Source organism: Sciurus carolinensis, chromosome 5 (assembly GCF_902686445.1).
Source record: "Sciurus carolinensis chromosome 5, mSciCar1.2, whole genome shotgun sequence".
Lineage (NCBI taxonomy): Eukaryota > Metazoa > Chordata > Mammalia > Rodentia > Sciuridae > Sciurus > Sciurus carolinensis.
The window spans coordinates 102,268,458-102,288,853 of record NC_062217.1 but is presented as its reverse complement, the minus strand read 5'-3'; the positions used below and the strand labels follow the sequence as shown (position 1 = coordinate 102,288,853).

Below are 20,396 nucleotides of genomic sequence, written 5' to 3'. Positions count from 1 at the left end.
TTTTTTTTTTTTGTGGTACTGGGCCAAACAGGGTCTTCCTCGGTTGCAGAGGTTGTTGTCAAACTTGTGATCCTTCTGCTTCATTCAACCTCCCAAGGATGCTGGGTTTAAATGTGCACCACTGTGCCTGGATTGGATAGATGTTTTAGAATGAAGACACCAACTATGTTTATGTGGGAGTTAAGGACTTTGGTTCTGTTTTTTACCCTTTACTCAGAACACAGGGCAACATTACAGTTTGAGATCATGAAATGAACAAACTTGGTGATGAAGTATTAACAAGCATGAACTGAATTCTGAGAGTAAGTGGCTTTTTTAGTTCTGGGGGTAGGAAAGAGAACAGGTGCAAGATCTTCTCCAAAGAACCACATTTTACTCAGTGAACCATCAAAGGGTTTTTGTCTTTAACTAAGAAATGCCAGTCCTGATCTTTAGCACAGCAAATCAGAATCTCTATAATTTCTCAAATTAATTGTAGGTAGAAAAGAAGGTAACTCCAGACTGATTAATTGGTCTGAATGACTAACGAAGTGTCCCACATTCATAGTTGGCAAAAATCTTCAGAGTGACTGTTGAAGAAAGGAGCCTTTCATGTGTTCCCAATTATTATATAGTGCATAGAGGCTGGTAAGTGTTAGTCCTGCCAGACCACCTCGTGCTACCCCTCGAAGACCACCTGGGAGAGAAAGGGGAAAAAGAAAATGAAACAGCTTTGTAGTATATAGTGTCCTAGAATAGAAAATACATCACATTATGGAGTTAACACTTTTTTTTTTAAAAAAATTCAATCCCAAACAGAATTGAATTTAGATTAAATGTAATCTAAGAAACTACAACTTTAAGTCTGGTGATAAACTCTCAAAACCATATGTAATATATGTACATTTTCTTACACTTTCAATTTAACAATCTGTAGCTATCAGGATTAATGGTTTGATTTATCTCAATTCAGTTGATAACTACGTCAGTTCTGGATATAAGACCCTGTGCTTACTATTACTGAAGTTCCAGACAAGTCATTTTCTGCTAGTTATACTGTTTAAAATTTCACTAGCACTGTCAATGAATTTAAACTGTAATGTAAACAAGGTGAGTATTCTATGTGGAAACAGTATTAATAGTCTCTGAACTCTGAACAGGTCCTCCAGATGTTAACTTTGAGGACTCAATAAGGAGTGATGGTTAAGATGGTGGTGCTAATGCTAACATAAACACCAACCCCCAGCACTGACGTGTTGATCTCCTACAACCGATGAGCAATAAGATACCTAGCTTTACTAGTAGGAAAAAATTCAAGAATCAGACTTTGAATTACTTTTTTTTTTTGGCGGTGCTGGGGATCGAACCCAGGGCCTTGTGCTTGCAAGGCAAGCACTCTACCGACTGAGCTATCTCCCTAGCTCTGAATTACTTCTTTTTGACAACAAAGGACAACTTTCATGTGGAAAAAGATTTCACTTGAAAAAAATAGTCCTCAAGAAAAATAAGCAGCAGCTACACAGAAATTTCCCAACATAGAAAAAGTCCCAACTGTTTATGGTTATGTCAGTCTTAATAGCCTTTATGTGGTAAACAGAAACCAAATTAAGAAACTCCACAGGAATCGGGATTCCCAAAGACACTTAAAAGAATGTGATTCTCTTACAGTTCCACAAATATGGAGGGATCATGGACTTTAGGTAGCCTACTGTGTTTCTACAGAGTATTTGTCCAAGTTGTGTGTTAGAAAGACAAAGCTGGGGGTGGGCCTGTGGTGGAGTAGTTACCTTATTACAGGCCCTTGAACTCCATGACAGTTCTGTGAAATTCAGTAACATCACTTCAGAAGTAACCATTTCTACAAGGTGTCCTACCAGATGCCTGCAGCTGATAGATTAGAGGGTCACTCCCTGCAGGAATCTTTCCAGTCTGAAAATTTCTGATAGCTGACCTGCTTATTAAGTAGCTCTTAGGCTTCTACTGTGAAATGCCTTAATTATCTCTCTGAAACAGACCCAAACAGAAATTTTAGACATCCATAAACAACTGCAGGTTTTAAAAACATTTTTTAAAAAGCCCCACAAATCAAAGTAAAAGGGAGGTATATCTCCTTGAAAATCATACCACCTCTATCTTGTTACATTTAGACTACAGACATGGCAGTTGAATTTGCTTAGTTTAATAGGGATCTCATGCCTCTGATTAGTAAGTCAAGAAAAAGTTGTAGGGCTGAAATTTGTAGACCAAATTCCTAAAATGGAACAAAATCAGAGGCATGAGAGAACACACACCAGCATGTATGGTTCAGTTATTAGAAATAAACTTTTGAATGTGATGAAGGTTCTCTCAAGGAGGTAGCCAAAATATAAAACTTTAAACGCCATTCTGAACAACAAAACAAAGGTGCCCTTATTATTGTTTATTAATAGAAAAATGGCCAAGAGGGCAGTTAACTGAAAACAGTAGTTTTGGAGACATTTTCTATGATGATTCAGCTTCATACATATATCACAAATCCAAAGACTGGTCACTGATTTGGAATGAACCACAACCATTTTTTCTAGCTGACCCTTTGCCCGAAGAACATGGCTTCTATTTGGCCCTTGTGGAGGAATTTTCACACTAGTTCTCAGCTACCAACAAGCTTCCATGGGAATCCTCTTTGGTGCAGGAATTGGGATAACAATGAGATCTATAAGGCTTTAAGATCTTTAGGATACTAGTTCCTATTAAGTGTCCCTTAAGAATAATTTATATCCCAGGCTGGGGTTGTGGTTCTGTGGTAGAGCCCTTGGCTAGCATGTGTGAGACACTGGATTCAATCCTCAGCACCACATAAAAATAAAGGTATTTATTAAAAATATTTTAAAAACCTAAAAAATATTAAAAAAACTAAAAATATTAAAAAAAAATTTATGCCCCCAAAAGCAATTTTTCTAATCAAGACAAAGTTTAGTTCAATTCAGTGTAATTAGCTCTTTAAAGGCTAGAAAAGTTACCTCAAGCAAGAAGACACTAAACATATACAGTGTTAGATTTACTTATCTAATCCTGACTCAAGGGCAGCCTTTTATCACATAACAGCCATGTTTTAATTTTAACTCTTTTCAGTAATTTCAGGGTTTCCTAACTGGTCATTTTGTTAAATTTAAGGGTCTCCGCTTTTTCTATAATTAAATGGTTTCTGCCCAATTAATACAGGAAGTTGACCAGCAAATATACTTGTGTTGAACACAGAGTAAGCAAATAAGACCAATGGTCAATCTCTACAGAGAGCAAAGCAAGGAAGACTTGTTTCGGTTTTACCTCCTATCTTTTGGATCCTCATACAACTCTTACAGAGAGAAAGAACAAATATTGGTTTTTCTAAACATGGGAAAATAAGAACCAGAATATTTAAGTGCCTTGTGCCTGAAATACATAGCTGGTTAATCGCAGAGTTAATGCATTAAAAGTGACAATTACTTTAGAGCAGAGATTTAGCAAATCTTTCTCAAAGGAGTCATACAGTAAATGCTTCAGGCTTTGAAGGTCAGAGGCTTTTATTATTCAGGTGCTTATGTAACCATTTAAATGTACCTACTTAAAAAAGGCAAAACTCCCAGTGGCTTGGGAGGCTAAGGCAGGATTGTGAGTTCAAAGCCAGCCTCAGCAAATTAGCAAGGCCATTCATAACTCAGTAAGACCCTGTCTCAAAACAAAAACAAAAACAAACAAGAAGGGTTGGGAGTGTGGTTCAGTTTTTAGGTGCCCCTGGGTTCAATTCCCAGTACCAGAGGGGTGGGCAGTAGGTGAAAACACATCCTTAGTTTTGAGACACTGGACAGACAGGCAGTAGTTGCCAGCAAGTTAGTGCCCCCTGCTTAATAGGAACAGCCTTAATTTACATACTGTGATGACTACCAAACACCATTTTGGGAAGGATCTGTTTAATTGTTTTAAAATTTTCATTTTTAAAAATTATGGAGTTGTAGCTCAACAGGCACCCTACCAAAGTGAAATTATAGTATAACACACAAAATTTACCATCTTAACTTTTTAAGAACACAGTGAAGTGGCATTAAGTACATTTGCACTATTGTGCTATTATCACCAATATCCATTGCCAGAGTAACTCTTCATCTTGCAAAACTGAAACTTTGTATCCATTAAATAATACTGCTCACTTCCCAACCCCCCCAACCACTATTATACTTCTATGTCTCTTTGGTCTGATTATTCTAAATGCCTCATATACGTAGAATCACACAATATTTGTACTTTTGAGACTGGTTTACTTCACTTACCATAATGTCCTTTAAGTTCATCCATGCTGTAGCAGGCAAGAGAATTTCCTTCTTTTTAAAGGCTAATATTCTCTTGCATTGTATACACCATATTATTTTGTGTATCCATTCATCCATCAAATGATTAATAGATACTTAGGTATCAACCTACCTTTTGGCTACTGTGAATAATATGAACTAAACATGACTCAAATTTAAAGAATGATGAAATCAAATCCTAAAAGTTCAATCAAAAAAACCTATGTAACTGTCAAATATCAAATTAAGCTAGATGACAAAACAGGAATTAACGTTCACTGAATTATAATTACACTTTCACCTATAAGCACTTATTGTAAATTGTTTCACAACTCTGGAAGTAATAATATGGGTGAGCCCAGTATAAAGATGACCTTTTCCAAAAGGTCACATAGCTGGTGAGATTCTTAAAAATAATTACATTTTTATCTTAAATGGTTGAATTAACTGCATACTTTCTATATTCAAGCCTCTGATAAATATCTTTATTTGTGGGATTGCTTTGTTATACTGTAGACACCTAATTAGCTGAATTACTCTGGTTTTTTTGGTAATTCATCCATCACAAATAGCAGGTAGTATTTCTTCTTCATAAATCTAAGAGGGAGTCTAAAAAGGATTACAAAATCCCAAGTTTTCTTGAGATATTTGAGAAAAGGAGGCTTTTTCTATATTGAAAATGGAATTTACTTGTAATTTTATGTTTAAAGCTCAAAATACTTTTTGCAACACAGGCATGTAAGTACACACAAACAGAGCTCCCAGGAATAGTTAGGCTAATAAATTACCTTTTATGCTTATGAAAGATATACCTTGGCATAGAAAAACTCTGTTAAAAACCTAAAAACATTTTCAGATTGAAAGTATTCAGTATGACAGAAATTTAAAACTTAAACTGACTGCACAAGGATGGCACTCAGCAACAAGTTTTGTTGGTGCACACACTATGTTTAAAAAGATTAAGTATAATGTCAGGTGTAGTGGGCACACGTGTGCCTGTAATCCCATCAACAGGAGACTGAGGACTTTTTGATTTAAAAATAAACCCAGGAAGACAGAGCACAAATAAATTTGTGTGGGAAGAATACAAATATAATTTCAACTTCCAGATTCAAAGTATTGGAAAAGAGCTTAAGCATTCTTTCAGCATAGCAGCAACACTAAGGAAGTTTACCCTTGGGTCTGGATATCCAAATGTAGAAGAATGAAATTAGATCCCTACATTTTCACCCTGCACAAGTTATCTACTCATTGTAGATCAGACCTAGGAAGTAGACCAGAAGAATGCTTAGGCAGGCACTGACTTCCTTAACAAGATTCCCAAAGTTCAGAAAACAAAACCAAGGATCAATAAACGGAATGGCTTCAAATTTAAAATCTTCTGGACAGCAAAGGAAACAAGAATGTAAAGAGACAGGCTACAGAATGGGAGAATATCTTTGACAGCTGCTCTCCAATAGGAGATTAAAATCCAGAACACATAAGAATATAAAAAACTGAACAAACTAAACCAAACCAAAAGACCAAAGGAAAAAAAACCAAAAAAACCAAACCCAAAAAACAAAACCAAACAAACAAAACCTAATCAATGGGCTAATGAATAACATTTCTCAAAAGGAGAAATATAAATGGCTAACCAACATATGAAAAAATGCTCAACATTCTTAGCAACCAGGGAAATGTAAATCAAGACTACATTGAGGGCTGGGGAGATAACTCAGTCAGTACAGTGCTTGCAAGCACAAGGCCCTGGGTTCAATCCCCAGCACTGCACAAAAAAAACAAAAACAAAAAAACAATGTTGAGATTTCATTTCACTCCAGTTAGAATGGCAATTATCAAGAGTACAAATAATAAATGCTGGCAAGGATGTAGGGAAAAAGGAATGCTCATATTGTTAGTGAGTGGGACTATAAATTATTATAGCCACTTTGGAAGGCAGTATGGAGATTCCTCAAAAGAAATCTTAAGAAGATTAAAAGCAGGGTCATAAACAGGTATTTACACATCCATGTTCACAGCACTATTATTCACAAGAGCCAAGAGGTAGAAGCAGCCCACAAAACCCTTGACAGAGAAACAGATAAGCAAATTGTGGTACATGAAATGGAATATCAGTCTTTAAAAAAGAAAGGAAATTCTAATACATACTCTTAACATGGATGAACCTTGAGGATAGTATGCTAAGTGAAAAATGCCAATCACAAAAGGACAAGTGATATATGAGTTCACTTATACGAGGTACCTGAATTAGGTTATTTTCTTAAAATCCGAATGATTTCACAGATGCCCGAGACTACTGCACCACCATAATCATGTTAGCTAATTCCCTGTTCCCAAAGGCTACTGCTTTAATTCTTCACTCTTCTTTACTGTTTGGAGACAGAAAGTATAAGACTACCAGGAGCTGGGAGAAATGGAAAGCAAGGGATAGCTATTTAATGTGTATCAGTTTTGGGAGAAAAATTAAGTTCTGGAGATGGGCTGTACAACAATGTCAGTACACAACACTATTTGTACCATACACCTAAACATAGTTAAGACAGTAAATTTTATGGTATATTTTACAATAAAAAAACAAAAATAGAAGGTTAGAAAACTATATCATATTGTAAAAATACTATAAAGTTTTCACTGAAAACTAAAAAAGCATACAATAAGTATATTAATTGGTAGTTCTCCATTCAATAGTACCTACCTGTACATTTATACAACATGCCTGTCATGGTTCCAGCTGCTACTGTGTTGAGGTCATCTTCTGCACCTCGTGTTTTCTCAATGATAACACCAAATGCACTATAAAGAAGAGCTAAAGGAAAAATAGAAGTGATGTTATAAAAGTCAGTATGGCAATTATACTTAGAAATATTTAACTGAAGATATATATAGAATAATCACTAGAATGGTTTCTAATAGTAAAAGCCTGGCAACAAATAAAATGCACTTGTATCATCTAAACTGATACAGAAAGGGACTTTCCAATACAATGAAATACTACAGTCACTTGAAACAAAACCCAGGAAGAGTTGTACTCATTAATAAACAAAGCAGGTGCATATGCAAACTAGTACATGATTCTGATTGGCTATGCAAAAAAATCTACATAAGTATTCAGAATAGAGTAGCCATTTCTGTATGCTACTCCAGGGAAGCCCAAGAAGGATATTTTATATTTTCATTTTTATGTTATCCACATGTACCCAGTGTATGTACTCTGGATTAAATACTCACATATGTCTGTTATAAGAAAAACATAAAATTAGGCAGAAGATCTAAAAAATGACTATCTCCCAAATTAACAGTGAATTACAACTCTGGACAGGGTAATATCTGGATCGTAGCCTTTGAAATGCCTTTTTAAAAACCTTCCATTTCCCCAATGGGCAGAATCACAGCCTCTGGGACAGGAGACCCTGTGTTTCTCTTTTGCTACCAAAGCAGTGAGACTTTTTACTTTTCCTCACACACACACACACACAAATGTGTGTGTTTGTGTATACAAAATTAGGAAGAATACGAAGTATGATTCTCATACATGTAAAAACTATAACATTAGCACCATTTGGTTTTACAAAATCTTCCTCCCAAACAACCCTCTACCTCTGCTTTTACAGATTCCTATCAAGCATGAATGCATTAACAACTTTTCTTACCCTTTCTCAAAATCATAGCTATAACTGACCCTTCAACATTACACCAAAGTTAGATTTATAACTCTTCTATTGTGATATTTCATACTTCTATAAAAATTCATCTTCCTGTTCAACTTTAATTAAAAGTGAACATAAGCAGAACATTATGACTGAACACATTACAAAGGGAACAGAGTGATTAACACAATGCCCAGTTATCCCAGTTTGCTTAGGACTGAGAGGTTTCTTGCAATGTGGGACAAACAGTGCTAAAACCAAGAACGTCTCAGGCAGGAAGGGACAGTGACTACTCTGGGTATATAAGCAATTAGAAAGCCAGGTATGGTGGCACATGCCTATAATCCCAGCAGCTTGGGAGGCTGAGGCAAGAGGGTCCCATGTTCAAAGCCAGACTCAGTAACTTAGGTCCTAAGCAACTTAGTGAAATCCTGTCTTAAAATAAAAAATTAAAGGTGATGGAGATGTGGCTCAGTAGTTAAGCACTTCTGGGTTTACCCCCAGTACCAATGGGGGTGGGGATTAACAGAGAAAATTAAAGGTGATGGAGATGTGGCTCAGTGGTTAAGCACTTCTGGGTTTACCCCCAGTACCAATGGGGGTGGGGATTAACAGAGAAGAGTGACTGTGTATACACATGTGGGACACAACAGGGACAGGAGAAATGTGGGCATCAGAAACATATGGAAGTAGCTAGTAGAATCAAAATATGAATCTGACTTTCAGGTGTTCAAATGCAGTGCTTTCAAATCCCACAACAAGCAAGGCTAGGATCTTACTATATTACAAGAGGATTTTTCTACCTTTTAAATGGGTTGTCTTCATTTTCCTTATTTAATCTGCCACAAGTAAAAAGATTTTTCAGACTTTCGGTTAAGCTCATAAATTATGAAAATCTTGTGTTAGGGAATATGTACCACAGGTTGGTCTATTTTAAATCATCAGTAATCAAAAAAGCCTATCATTCAAGATGAAAGTATTTGGTTCTGACTAAGCCCTACTAAATTACCTCTTGCCTAGAACTGCCAATATTTTTGTTATCTACAAAGAAACTATTATAACTCGGGCAATCAGGTCCTTGAAATATACTTAGGTGAACAGACTGCTGATTAGGTTATTAGGAAAAAAGTAATAGCACTGGACTAATCTATCACGTCTCCACTACAGAACCTTGAACCTTTCCCAACATAAATAGCCCTTCACCTTGGACCTAAATTATCTGGATTTTATTTAGTTAAAACATGACCTTATTTGGTGTCCTGCTTGGACAAGAGAAGGCAGTGTTCAAAAGATATAAAACACTCAGAAATGGCATACAGAAGAGAAGAAATACCACCTAATATTTCATTAAATAATTCATAGTCTTTCTCCTAATGGTATCCTACTCATCAAAGTATATTCAAACACAATTGTTTCATTTTGTAGAACCAGAATTTTAGTTGATCAAATTATTCATACTTGTATATTCTTTCTTTGCATTAATGATTTATTATCAAATGAGATTTCTACTTACCCAGAGAACCTAGAGTATTAGCCCAAAGTGCACCTTGTCTAGTCACCATATTCAAAATCCTATCAAGGAAGAAAGGATCTATATTAAGAATCATTAGTTCTGCAGTAACCTTAAAAAAACCACAATAGCTACTTAAAATACCTAGACTCAAGTGTCAACATTTTCTTAATTTTAAGATACAGCTTTTAATACCTCGTGGGATTTCAATAAAGATGGCTTTTACTGTATATAAATTAGGGTTAGATTACAAGTCTCAACACTTTGGGCAGTGATTAAGTAAAATTCCCTTATTAATTATACAAAATTATTAAACAAGTATATAAACACACAAAAGCTTTGACTAACAGTTTAGAATATATTTTACATAATGTATTTTATAAAGAAACATTACAGATCTATGTGAAAACATAATTTTTACTATGACAAACTGGCTTTTTTTTTTGGGAGGAGGGTATATTAAATATGATCAAAGCATACGATATAAAGTGGAATTGAACATTAAAGGCCATTTAACTAGAACACACAGAGGAAGTACCATGTCTGCTCCCTAACTTGAACTAAGCAGCCAAAGTGAGTGCTTAGCACACTCTCAAGGAAGCAAAGTCCTGCCTTATACCAGTGCAACAAGCCACCAGAACAGTGACATAGGCAACTAGATGAAGAAGACAAGATATTCCTCTCCCAGCAGTGTAACACCATCACAGGAATTGTTCTGTCCGGATAGCTGACTACTGCTGGAAATGATGGAAATAAAATAACAAAGAGTAAAAGAACTCATTAATTAATGTTCTATAGTAACAAAAATTTGTATTACTTCAATAATGTTTAAAAATATTATGCTCACAAAAATATATTACTTCTAATTATTTACTAATGTGTTTTAAGTTCATTTTTTTTTATCTGTAACAAGCTTTAAGAACATTAAGTTTCATTATTGTATTGCTGGTGGTACTGCAAATTGGTAAAATTCTTTGGGATGTGATTCTCTGGGAAGTATATTCAACATCATAAAATAGTAAACAATGAAAACCACATATAAATTCTCTTTTTTCTTTTATTAAATACTGCTTCTATATTTAGAAGAATGATTATGAAACTATTATTATTTTAAGAAATAAAGTATGTTATTTCTTCAAAGAGACTTTTTACTTCCCAATTCATATTCAATATAATATGGGGGATTTGTTTCAAAATAATCCAGGAGAGGAGGAGATGGGACACAATAGGTTGTGGCTGATGGTTGCTGAGGATGAGCTATGGTTCATAGGTGTTCATGTACTTTTGTATTAATTTGATATTCCCCATAATACAAAAAGTAAAAAAAAAAAATTATTGGAACAAGGGACAAACGTTACAAAAATAAACATAAAAATACTGAAGGAGAAGGGTGGTAATTTAAGTACAGTGATTCACAAAGTAGTAAGAATATAAAAAGCTTGACAGGCCTTCAAATATCCCAGCGTCTAATTCGGTAAATCTGCTGCCATCTGCTGGCTGAACAATACATATGGAAGATGGAGTTTGAAGTGTCCTAAAAAACTATGAACCAAATAATACATGATGTGCGATTTTCCTTACATCAAGTATCAAAACATGCAAAACACAATTTACTATTTAGGCAATATTGATAGGAACTGGTCATGTTTTACTTCTTAAACAGAGTGAAAACATTATGTATACTTTCTGACCTTTTTAACTGACCCATTTAAATTTAATCTGACCTTCCTTTCTCTGCAAATTTCAAGTTCCTGACACAAGACAATCTTAATCTTTTAAAACTACCTTTAAGTTCTAGGAATTTTATTTAAAGTTTCTGTGGCTCCCCATTTCAGATATGGAGAGTGAAGACATTAAGAAATTCAGGTAAAATGACAGATTACTCTTTTGAGCTGCTTATTTCTTTGAAGTTTCTTTTTTTGTTTTTTTGTTTTTGTTTTTGTTTTTTGGGGGGGGGTGCTGGGGATCGAACCCAGGGCCTTGTGCTTACGAGGCATGCTTATTTCTTCATTACCAAGTTCTCTGGTTCTGCATGCCCCTAAACAATCCAAAGTTTATATTAGTAATTAAACTATTTGAAAAGCATGTCAAACAAGCTTGGAGTATTTAAAAGCTTGGAGAATGGAATACATATAGCTGCAAAGTTAGGTTGGGAGTAGCACCAGTTGACTGAGGGACACTAACTCAAAAAACATCCTTTTAAAAGCTTATGTTTAATAATCTGATTCCTTGGTTCCTTTTGAGTAAGGAAAAAAAAAAAAAACAAAAAAAACATAAAAAACAAAGGAAAGTCTATCAATTTTCCAAACATTTGTAATCTCAGATTTGTGTCCATTGAATTATGAAAGCAGAGGTTAATATTCAAGCATCACTGTATCAGATGATTACATGAGACTTACTGTACATTTCTTGGTTTGGACCAGGCCATGTTCTGGGTTTCCTTCAATCCTAGCCGAAGACCATTCACTGCTCCAAATGCAGCTCCTGGTGAATCATAATAATTCATCCAAATATAGCTTTATATTTAAAAACAAAACAAAACAACTGTACTTGAGTCATTTTCATTTTTACTTCATAGAAAAAGAGGATAAAAAGTGTAAATACTGATTTTAAAAAACCTTAAAACCAGTATTCCCAACTCCTTTTTATTTTAAGCACCATCAACTATTTAAACTGAGGGCACTTTTAAGAAAAAAAAATTATTAAACCTACCTGTCATACAACATCCTCCAATGGTAAGGAAGGCTAGTTCGAATCTGCCTCGGGTTTTATTAGCTCCAGTTGGTAAAATAAACTCATCAGTATCCTAATGGGGTAACAAAGAAAACCAAGGTGAGCATCACTCAAGACACAGCACCTAAAAACTACTTTTTAACTTTTCAAAGTTTTTCAAGAAAGTAAAACATTGAATTAATGCAAACTATCTTTTTTTTGGGGGGGGGGGGGAGCATTTACCAGGGATTGAAATCAGACGTGCCTGGCAATTTAGCCACATCCCCAGTCCTATTTTGTATTTATTTAGAGACAGGGTCTCACTGAGTTGCTTGGCACCTCGCTTTGGCTGAGGCTGGCTTTGAACTCATGATCTTCCTGTCTTGGCCTCCTGAGCTCCTGGGATTACAAGTGTGTACCATCCTTTACAGCAACCTCAACCATCTTAAACAAAAATAAAATTGTCTGCAGCAATAGCAATACCTAAATCAAAGTGAAAAGGAATACATAATATATTCTGTTCTTGGGAGATATTCTCATTCAGTACCTGTTTCCTTCAAAAAGTAAATCTGACAGATTATATGTAATCTGCCTTAATGATAAATTTGAAGTAACAAAGTGACTGTAGAGCAGACAGCTCTAAAGAAAGGGACACTGAAAGCTAAAAATAATTAACAGACTGTCAAGTCTGAGGAAAAAATAATTTGATTTTGTAGCAACTAAAACTTGAACACCATCTTACATATATAAGATCAAATAATCCTAAAAAAAAAAAGAGCAAGAAATATTAAAGTACAACTGTCTGTATTAGTCATCACACACACAAGGGCAAATTATCCCCTCAGTAATTTTTTTTTTTAAGTGCTGGGGATTGAACCCAGGGCCTCATGCAAGCTATGCAAGCACACTATCACTGAGTTATACCCTGACTGTCGCCCTCAGAATCCTTACATATATTCCTTTGATAACCTCACGAAGCTATAGACCCTATTTCTAGTAAATGCATAGTTAACATAAGTCCCTGATAACCCAAAATTCTGGGTTGAGAAATGCTACTAAGAGCAAAAAATGATAATCAATTTAAGAGTCAATACCCTGTTAGGACAAACACTTTCATTTAAGGAAAGCTTTCCATGCAAAAATAGTTAACACAAATCCCCTGATCACATAGTGTGCCACGTTCAACATACTAGAAACCACATCGCTGTAGCAAAGACTGAATTTTGGTAAATGCATTCCTCATTAGGAAAACTAGCTCTGCAATGGGTTTTTAATTTCTGGCATGTGCACACATACACAAAAAACACTACAAGTAAATAAGCACATCAATACTCATCACACAAAAATGGTCAGTTGGGCAATAATAAGCAGATCTTTAGAAGATTCCATGTGATGATATACTGTATATAGTTTTGCAAATTTTGGATGTTTCTTGACATTTAAATTAGTGATTTTAAAGATGGCTAGGATGAATCTTATCAAGCAAGTTCAAGTGCACCAGCTCACTCTTCAGTTGATGTCAACTATAATAAAACTACCACAAAGGCTTGGAAGCAAATACACATCAATTCATACCCAAAGTTGACATTAAAGTATATTAGTACACTGAATATAGGGAAGATATGTTGAAAAGTTATTGTTAAACCTGTACTGCTGACACTCTAGGACACTAGTATCACTAAAATACCATAAATATCAATGTTTGCTAATACAGAAATGAATCTAAGAACAGATATCAATGAACCTGATGAAACAGTTAAAAGGCTGAGATTATGTGGAATCTTTATAATTTCATGTGACTACTACTATGGTTGTTGGAAATTTTAAAGTCTCCTTGTTTTTACGCCAGATATTCAAATGGGCTAACAGAAACAAGATTTATTAATATAATTTAAAAAATATTTTAGGGAGGATTTGATAGTGACAATACAAAAGCAATAGCAAGAGAAACCACAAATTATACCTCAGATTAAAACTGTTGTCAAAAGTACTATATGGTGAGTTGATGGGCACTATTAAAAGATCGCCAATCTTCAAAAGTATGGAAAAATATTTTTAAGATGTAATTTTATTAAGGCATCATCTTTATGTTTTCCATTGTCACATGTAACACGAAGACAAAAAGGTTTAAAAAACATTTTCAATTCTGAAATCCCTCTAGCATTCCAAAATTTACAATTTTGTTTTTGAATACAAAATCTTTTGTCTAATCTTACCTACGTAGCAATGTAGGATCAAAATGATATTGCATTTACAGCTAGAGTACTACCTTTAAGTTTGAAGTCAACATCTAAGCAAAATACACTTTCGGGGAAATTCTGAGTAAACCAACAGAGGGGTGCTTCTAAAATAATAACCCACTTATTAATATTTAATAAATTTAAAAGATAAATTTTCTGCAAAAACAATGAAGTTTTAAACTAGCAAGGTCCTTATCATCAACTTTTGCTTCTCATTCAACACTTAACCCAAACAAGAAACGCAGCAGTCAGACGCTATTAGGGATTCAATTTAGAAACAGAAAGTTACCAATCATTACTCTTAAAAGAAATTTATCTTTTTAAGGATTAGGGTATAGCTCAGCAGTAGAACACTTGCTTGGCATGCTCAATGCCTTAGGTTCAATTCCTAAAATAGGAAAAAGAAAAATTGTTTTTGAGACATCACTCACGTACTATACTACTCATTTAGTGTACAATAGTTTTTTTTTTTTTTTTTAGTATATTCAGAATTGTGCAACCACAATCACAATTTTAGAGGATTTTCACCACTCCATGAAGAACCCCATACCAATTAGCATTCATTCCCCATTTATTCCCAGTTGCAAACAGTTACTAGCCTACTCTCCATGCTTATATATTTGCCTATTCTGACATTTCATGTAAATGGAATCATGCATTATGTGGTCTTTTGTAACTGGTTTCTTTGAGCAGGCATTTAAGAGTCATCCATGTTGTAGCATGAAACAATAATTCATTTTTTAATTGCCAAATGATATTCAATTACAAGGACACTGCACATTTTGTCTATTCATTCTCTAGTTGATGGACATCTGGTTTGTTTCTGCTTTTTTTGGCTATTATAAATATTTATGCATAACTGTATGAACATGTTTTCAATTCTCTCGTGTGTGTACCTAAGAGCAGAATTGCCAGGTCATAAGATGACTCTATTTTTAAACTGACAGATTATTTCCAAAGCAGATTTATCATTTTACATCCCCACCAGCAAAGTATGAAGGTCCAATTTCTCCACACCCTTACCAGTACTTGTTATTTTTTCCACTATAGTTATCCTGGTGGGTATAAAGCAGTATCTTTTGTGATTTCCATTTCTCTAATTAATGACATTGAAATTACATGTAATTACTCGGCATCTTCGTTTTCATGAAGAAATGTCTACTCAGATCCATTCCAATTTTATAATTGGATTGTTTTTTAAAGAATTAAGAACTAAACATTCTAGCTGTAAGTCCATTTCCAGGTAAGTGATTTGCAAATATTTTCTCCCAGGCTCTGGGCTATCTTTCCCCTTTCTTTTTCTTATTTTGGTACTGGGGAATGAACCCAAGGGAGCTTTATCACTGAAACACATCCCCAAGTACCCCTCTACTCACCCACCCCTGAAGATTTTTTTTTAAAAATTTGAGACAGGGTCTCATTAGGTTATTCAGGGCCTAGTTAAATTGCTGAGGCTGGCCTTGATCTTGTGCTCCTCCTGCCTCCAATTCTTGAGTTGCTGGGAATACAGGCATGCACCACCATGCCTGGCTCTTTCCTTTTTCTTGACGATGCCGTCTATAGCACAAAAATTTTTAAAAAAGAAAAAAAAAAAATTTAAAAATTCGTTTTCTTTTTTTGTTGGTACTTGGATTAGGGATGGAACCCAGTGCATCCCAAGCCCTTTCTGTTTTTTTTTTTTTTCACTTTGTTTTGAGGCAGGATCTTGTTAAATCACCAAGGATGGATGGTCTCAAATCCTCCTATTTCAAGTCTCCTGAGTTGCTAGGATTATACGCATGTGTCACTGCTTGCCCAGCATTTTACAATTATAATTTCATCTAAGAGTTTTATAGCTTTAGCTCTTACATTTGATTCACTGAGTTAAAATATCTGTTTTTGGTGCTGTCAGGGTTACTAATCTATGTTCTGGGTGGGGTCTAACTTTACTCTTTTGTATATGGATTCCAGAAGTCCCAAAATCATTTTGGAAGACTATTCCCTACCACTTAATTATACTGGCACACATGGTGAAAACCAACTGACTATAAATAATTTGAGGATTTATTTCTGGACTCTGAATTTTATGTCACTGATCTATAGAATTTTTTATGCTAATAGTAGTCTTAATTACTGCAGCTTTGTATTAAGTTTTAAAATTGAGAAGTCTTCCAAATTGTACTTTAAAAATTGTTGGCTAGTCTATATCTCTTAACTTTCTTTATGTATTTTAGGATTAACTTGTGGATTTCTATTGGTGGGGGGAGCCTGCTGGAATTTTGATAGGCCCTGCACTGAATCTGTAAATCTAATTTAACTTTTTAAAAGTGTAAGATAAAACATCAAACACTAAAATCTTAATCTTACCTGCACAAGATATCGTGGATCCACATTTAAATAAGGAGACAGAGGGTTCATACCAGTTACTAGAGAGAAAACAAAATGTTAATTGCAAAAATAATTCCCACAAGTTATTTCCTATAATAAACTCAGCTCATGACTATTACATGTCTTGTAATTCTGATTTATAGGCTCCATGAATATGAAAAAAAAATTTTCTCTTTTCTTCTTCCTGTCAGTTTAGGGGCTGATTATGGGGACCCTCAATCTCAAATAAGGTCTTGTACTGATGACTCAGGCTCTCATACCAATAAGATAATATCCGTACCACAAAAATCATCAAACTAGCAGGAAGAATACTCAAGCCATTTATAAAGCTAGTTAGTTTCTTTTATTTTACTGCAAGAATGCACAACCACTAAGCTTAGGGACTGAATTCTCAACAAGACTCTGAAAGTGCAAGAAGTAAAATAAAAAATCAATAAATGTGTTTGTATCAAACTAAAAAGCTTCTTTACAACAAAGGAAACAAGCAGGAACACGCAGAAAGAGCCTACAGAACAGAAGAAAATCTTTGCCATCTGTGCTTCCGATACAGCATTAATCTCCAAGACATATAAAGAACTCAAAATACCTGGACACCAAAAAACCAAATAACCCAATCAATAAATGGGCAAAGGAACTGAACAGACACTTGACAGAAGAAATATGGTCAACAAATATATGAAAAAATGTTCAACATCACTAGCAATTAGAGAAATGCAAACCAAAGTTGCTCTAAGATTTCATCTCACTCTAGTCAGAATGGCAATTATCAAGAATACAAATAACAATAAATGTTGGCAAGGATGTGGGGGAAAAAAGGCACACTCGTACACTGCTGGTGGGAATGCAAATTGGTGCAACCACTCTGGAAAGCAGTATGGAAATTCCTCATACCTCCTGGAATGCAACCACCATTTGACCCAGTTATCTCACTCCTTAGCATATACCCAAAGGACTTCAAATCAGCATATTACAGTGACACAGTCACATCAATGTTTATAGTAGCTCAATTCACAAAAATTAAGCTATGAAACCAACCTAGGTGCCCTTCAACAGATGAATGGATAAAGAAAATGTGGTATACATACACAATAGAATATTAGCCATAAGGAAGAATGAAATTATGGCATTTGCAGGTAAATGGATGGAACTAGAAGCAATCATGCTAAGTGAAATAAGCCAATCCCCAAAACTCAAAGGCTGAATGCTCTCTCTGACACGTGGTTGCTAACTCACTGGGGGTGTGTGGGATGGGAATGGGAAAGACAGTAGAATGAACTGAACATAACTTTTCTATGTTCATATATGAAGACACTACCAGTGTAACTCCACATCATGTACAACCACAAGAATGGGAAATTATACTCCATGTATGTATGATAAGTCAAAATACAGTCTATGGTCATGTATAAAAGGAACAATTTTTTAAAAAGACCTCCTCCCCAAAAAAATCCTTCAATAAAAGAGAAATTGAAACTATGGGGAAAAAAATGCACAGCAACTAGGCAAGCTGCAAAAGATGAATCAATTCCATGGGAAAAACTGGTTGAATTTGCTTTCTGTGTATAAATACTACAAGGCAGTTCCTTCAGACAAGGCTGACTATTGCTGATTTATTGGGGCAAGCTGGACAATTCTCGTTTTACCAGAGGGATGGGGGAGGGAGGTCAGTGGGGAAAACAAAAACAACCTTTCAAAGAGCCAGACTTGAAATCCACAAACTTTGAAAACTGGGGTAGGGTGGGGGAGGCTATCAAGAAAAATAGGTTTTCCCAAATTCTAAATTTCATCTTTGGATCCTTCTGTATCTCAGTTGTGCACAAATCTATGCATTTCTCATGACTTATCTTTTCATTAATTGAAAGTCCTGTCAGTTCTATTTTCAATATTTATTTTGAATTGTTACCTATCATCTCTATTGCTAGCTAGCATCCTAGTTCAAGCATCAAATCTCATAGAACATCCTTCTACCTAACTTACTTTCTCTTGTACATCAATTTTTCAATGTAGCGGCTAGAACTGATTTCTTAGGAAATGAAAATTAGCCCTAATGACTTCCTCCTACACTTGTAATCAGATCCAAACTCCTTACCCTTGCTTACAAAAGCTTATTACATTAGCTGACATTTCCAGCCTGTCTGTTCTCATTATCTTCTATCACTCCAATTCCCTTGCAACCCTAAAGACATGCTGACCTAATAGTGGCTGTTCAAACATACCAAATTTGTTGTTTCAGGACACTTGTACCTCAAGTATGTGTACCACACTCAGGTCACAGCTCAAGTATCAACTCTCATGCTGCTTTGCCTGCCTGACTCATTCTAAAATAGCCTTCTCCTTCCACCACCATCTCACCATTCTACTTGATTTCCTTTATATCACTTCTCAGTAACCACAATGTTTTTATGTTACTTGGATTGCCTTAGTATGTACACTCCATGAAAGTTTAACCACTTCAAGTCCTGTTTCCAGAACAGTAGCTAGGGCACTGAAGATGCTCAATGAATGGTGTTCATTCTCTGGTGCTTCAATTTATTTTAGAGTTTTAATTAAACTTATATAACAATACTTCATCACATTAAGGTAGTATCCTTTGTCTATAAAACTCAAAAATCCCAGACTCAGTTTTGACACAGGTGGACACTAAAGCCACAAAGTCTTCTTTGGGTTCTTGAATATAAAGACCAAAAGAAATATTTTTTTAAAGGATTTTCTAAAAAGAAAGACTTGTAAAGGCCTCATTCACGTTAACTTCCTTTCCTCTTTAGGTTCAACTTTTATCTAGCCAGTTGAATATTCAGTTACCAAGTCCCCAACGTCTAGATATTGAGGAGGCACAGGTAGGGTATTCATGCGGCTGCAACCTTGATCCTGCATATGTCCCCTCCTATGATACCTATAGAAGTACATAAGTATATACTCCTTTGTGTTTATAAGTTACCTTTAAAGTACAGCTTACTTTCCAGCTTCTCCAGATGGTTTCCCGACTTGTTCCAACTCATGTTTACTTCCCGACTGTATGTATTTAGTGTTTTGCCCCCAAAGCTAGTTTGGATTTTTTTTTTTATTTCGCTAAGAAGTTAACTATTTGTTATTTGCAATACATTTATTTACAGAGTTGGGCTTTTCTCTTAACTCATAGAAATATGTGTAATAACAAAGAAGACCTAGGTATAAGAGGAAGAAAGCATGCATCATCGCTTGAGTCCGGGTCAGTCACGGAAAGCTTCCCTGTGATCTGTGGCCTCAAACTCGTTCCACCTTGAAAGAGTAGCCGAGCAGACACACTAACCCCGCTACCGGCCCTGATGCTCCCGATCGCTTCATGTTAGGTGCACACGCAGAAATCAGACCCCATACTTACGCGGGACGCCAGCCAAATCCGCGTGCGAGTAACCTGCTCCGCCGGCTCCGAAAAAACCAGCCAATCCCCCTGTGGTTTTGTTACCACTTCCCCCGCCGCCTTCCATGGTGTCTCAGGAAACTGCCGTCTCGTTCCCGCCGCGGTCTCAAGCCGGGGCCGAGCGCTCGGCAGTTGCTCCACTGCAGGAGCGAGAAGTCCCGCGTTACCACAGCCTCCTTCACACGCTGACCTTCCGGGCCTCGGCTTCCGTTAAGCACCACACTTCCGCTTTAC

At 35.6% G+C, this 20,396-nt stretch overlaps 1 protein-coding gene and 1 non-coding gene across 2 annotated transcripts; both read right to left on the bottom strand.

Moving 5' to 3' along the window:
• Window positions 1-356: 356 nt before the first annotated feature.
• On the bottom strand, window positions 357-20,361 carry LOC124984684 (mitochondrial import inner membrane translocase subunit Tim23). The gene is made up of 7 exons (XM_047552611.1): window positions 20,124-20,361; window positions 16,742-16,800; window positions 12,156-12,249; window positions 11,843-11,927; window positions 9,447-9,505; window positions 6,982-7,092; window positions 357-676 (listed from the first exon to the last, which is right to left on the bottom strand). The coding sequence occupies exons 1-7, from the start codon at window positions 20,227-20,229 to the stop codon at window positions 561-563; spliced, it is 630 nt and encodes a 209-aa protein (XP_047408567.1). The 5' UTR covers window positions 20,230-20,361; the 3' UTR covers window positions 357-560.
• Window positions 9,982-10,185, bottom strand: LOC124986021 (small nucleolar RNA SNORA74). The gene has a single exon (XR_007108933.1). It is a non-coding gene; the product is annotated as a small nucleolar RNA SNORA74 (small nucleolar RNA).
• Window positions 20,362-20,396: the final 35 nt, after the last annotated feature.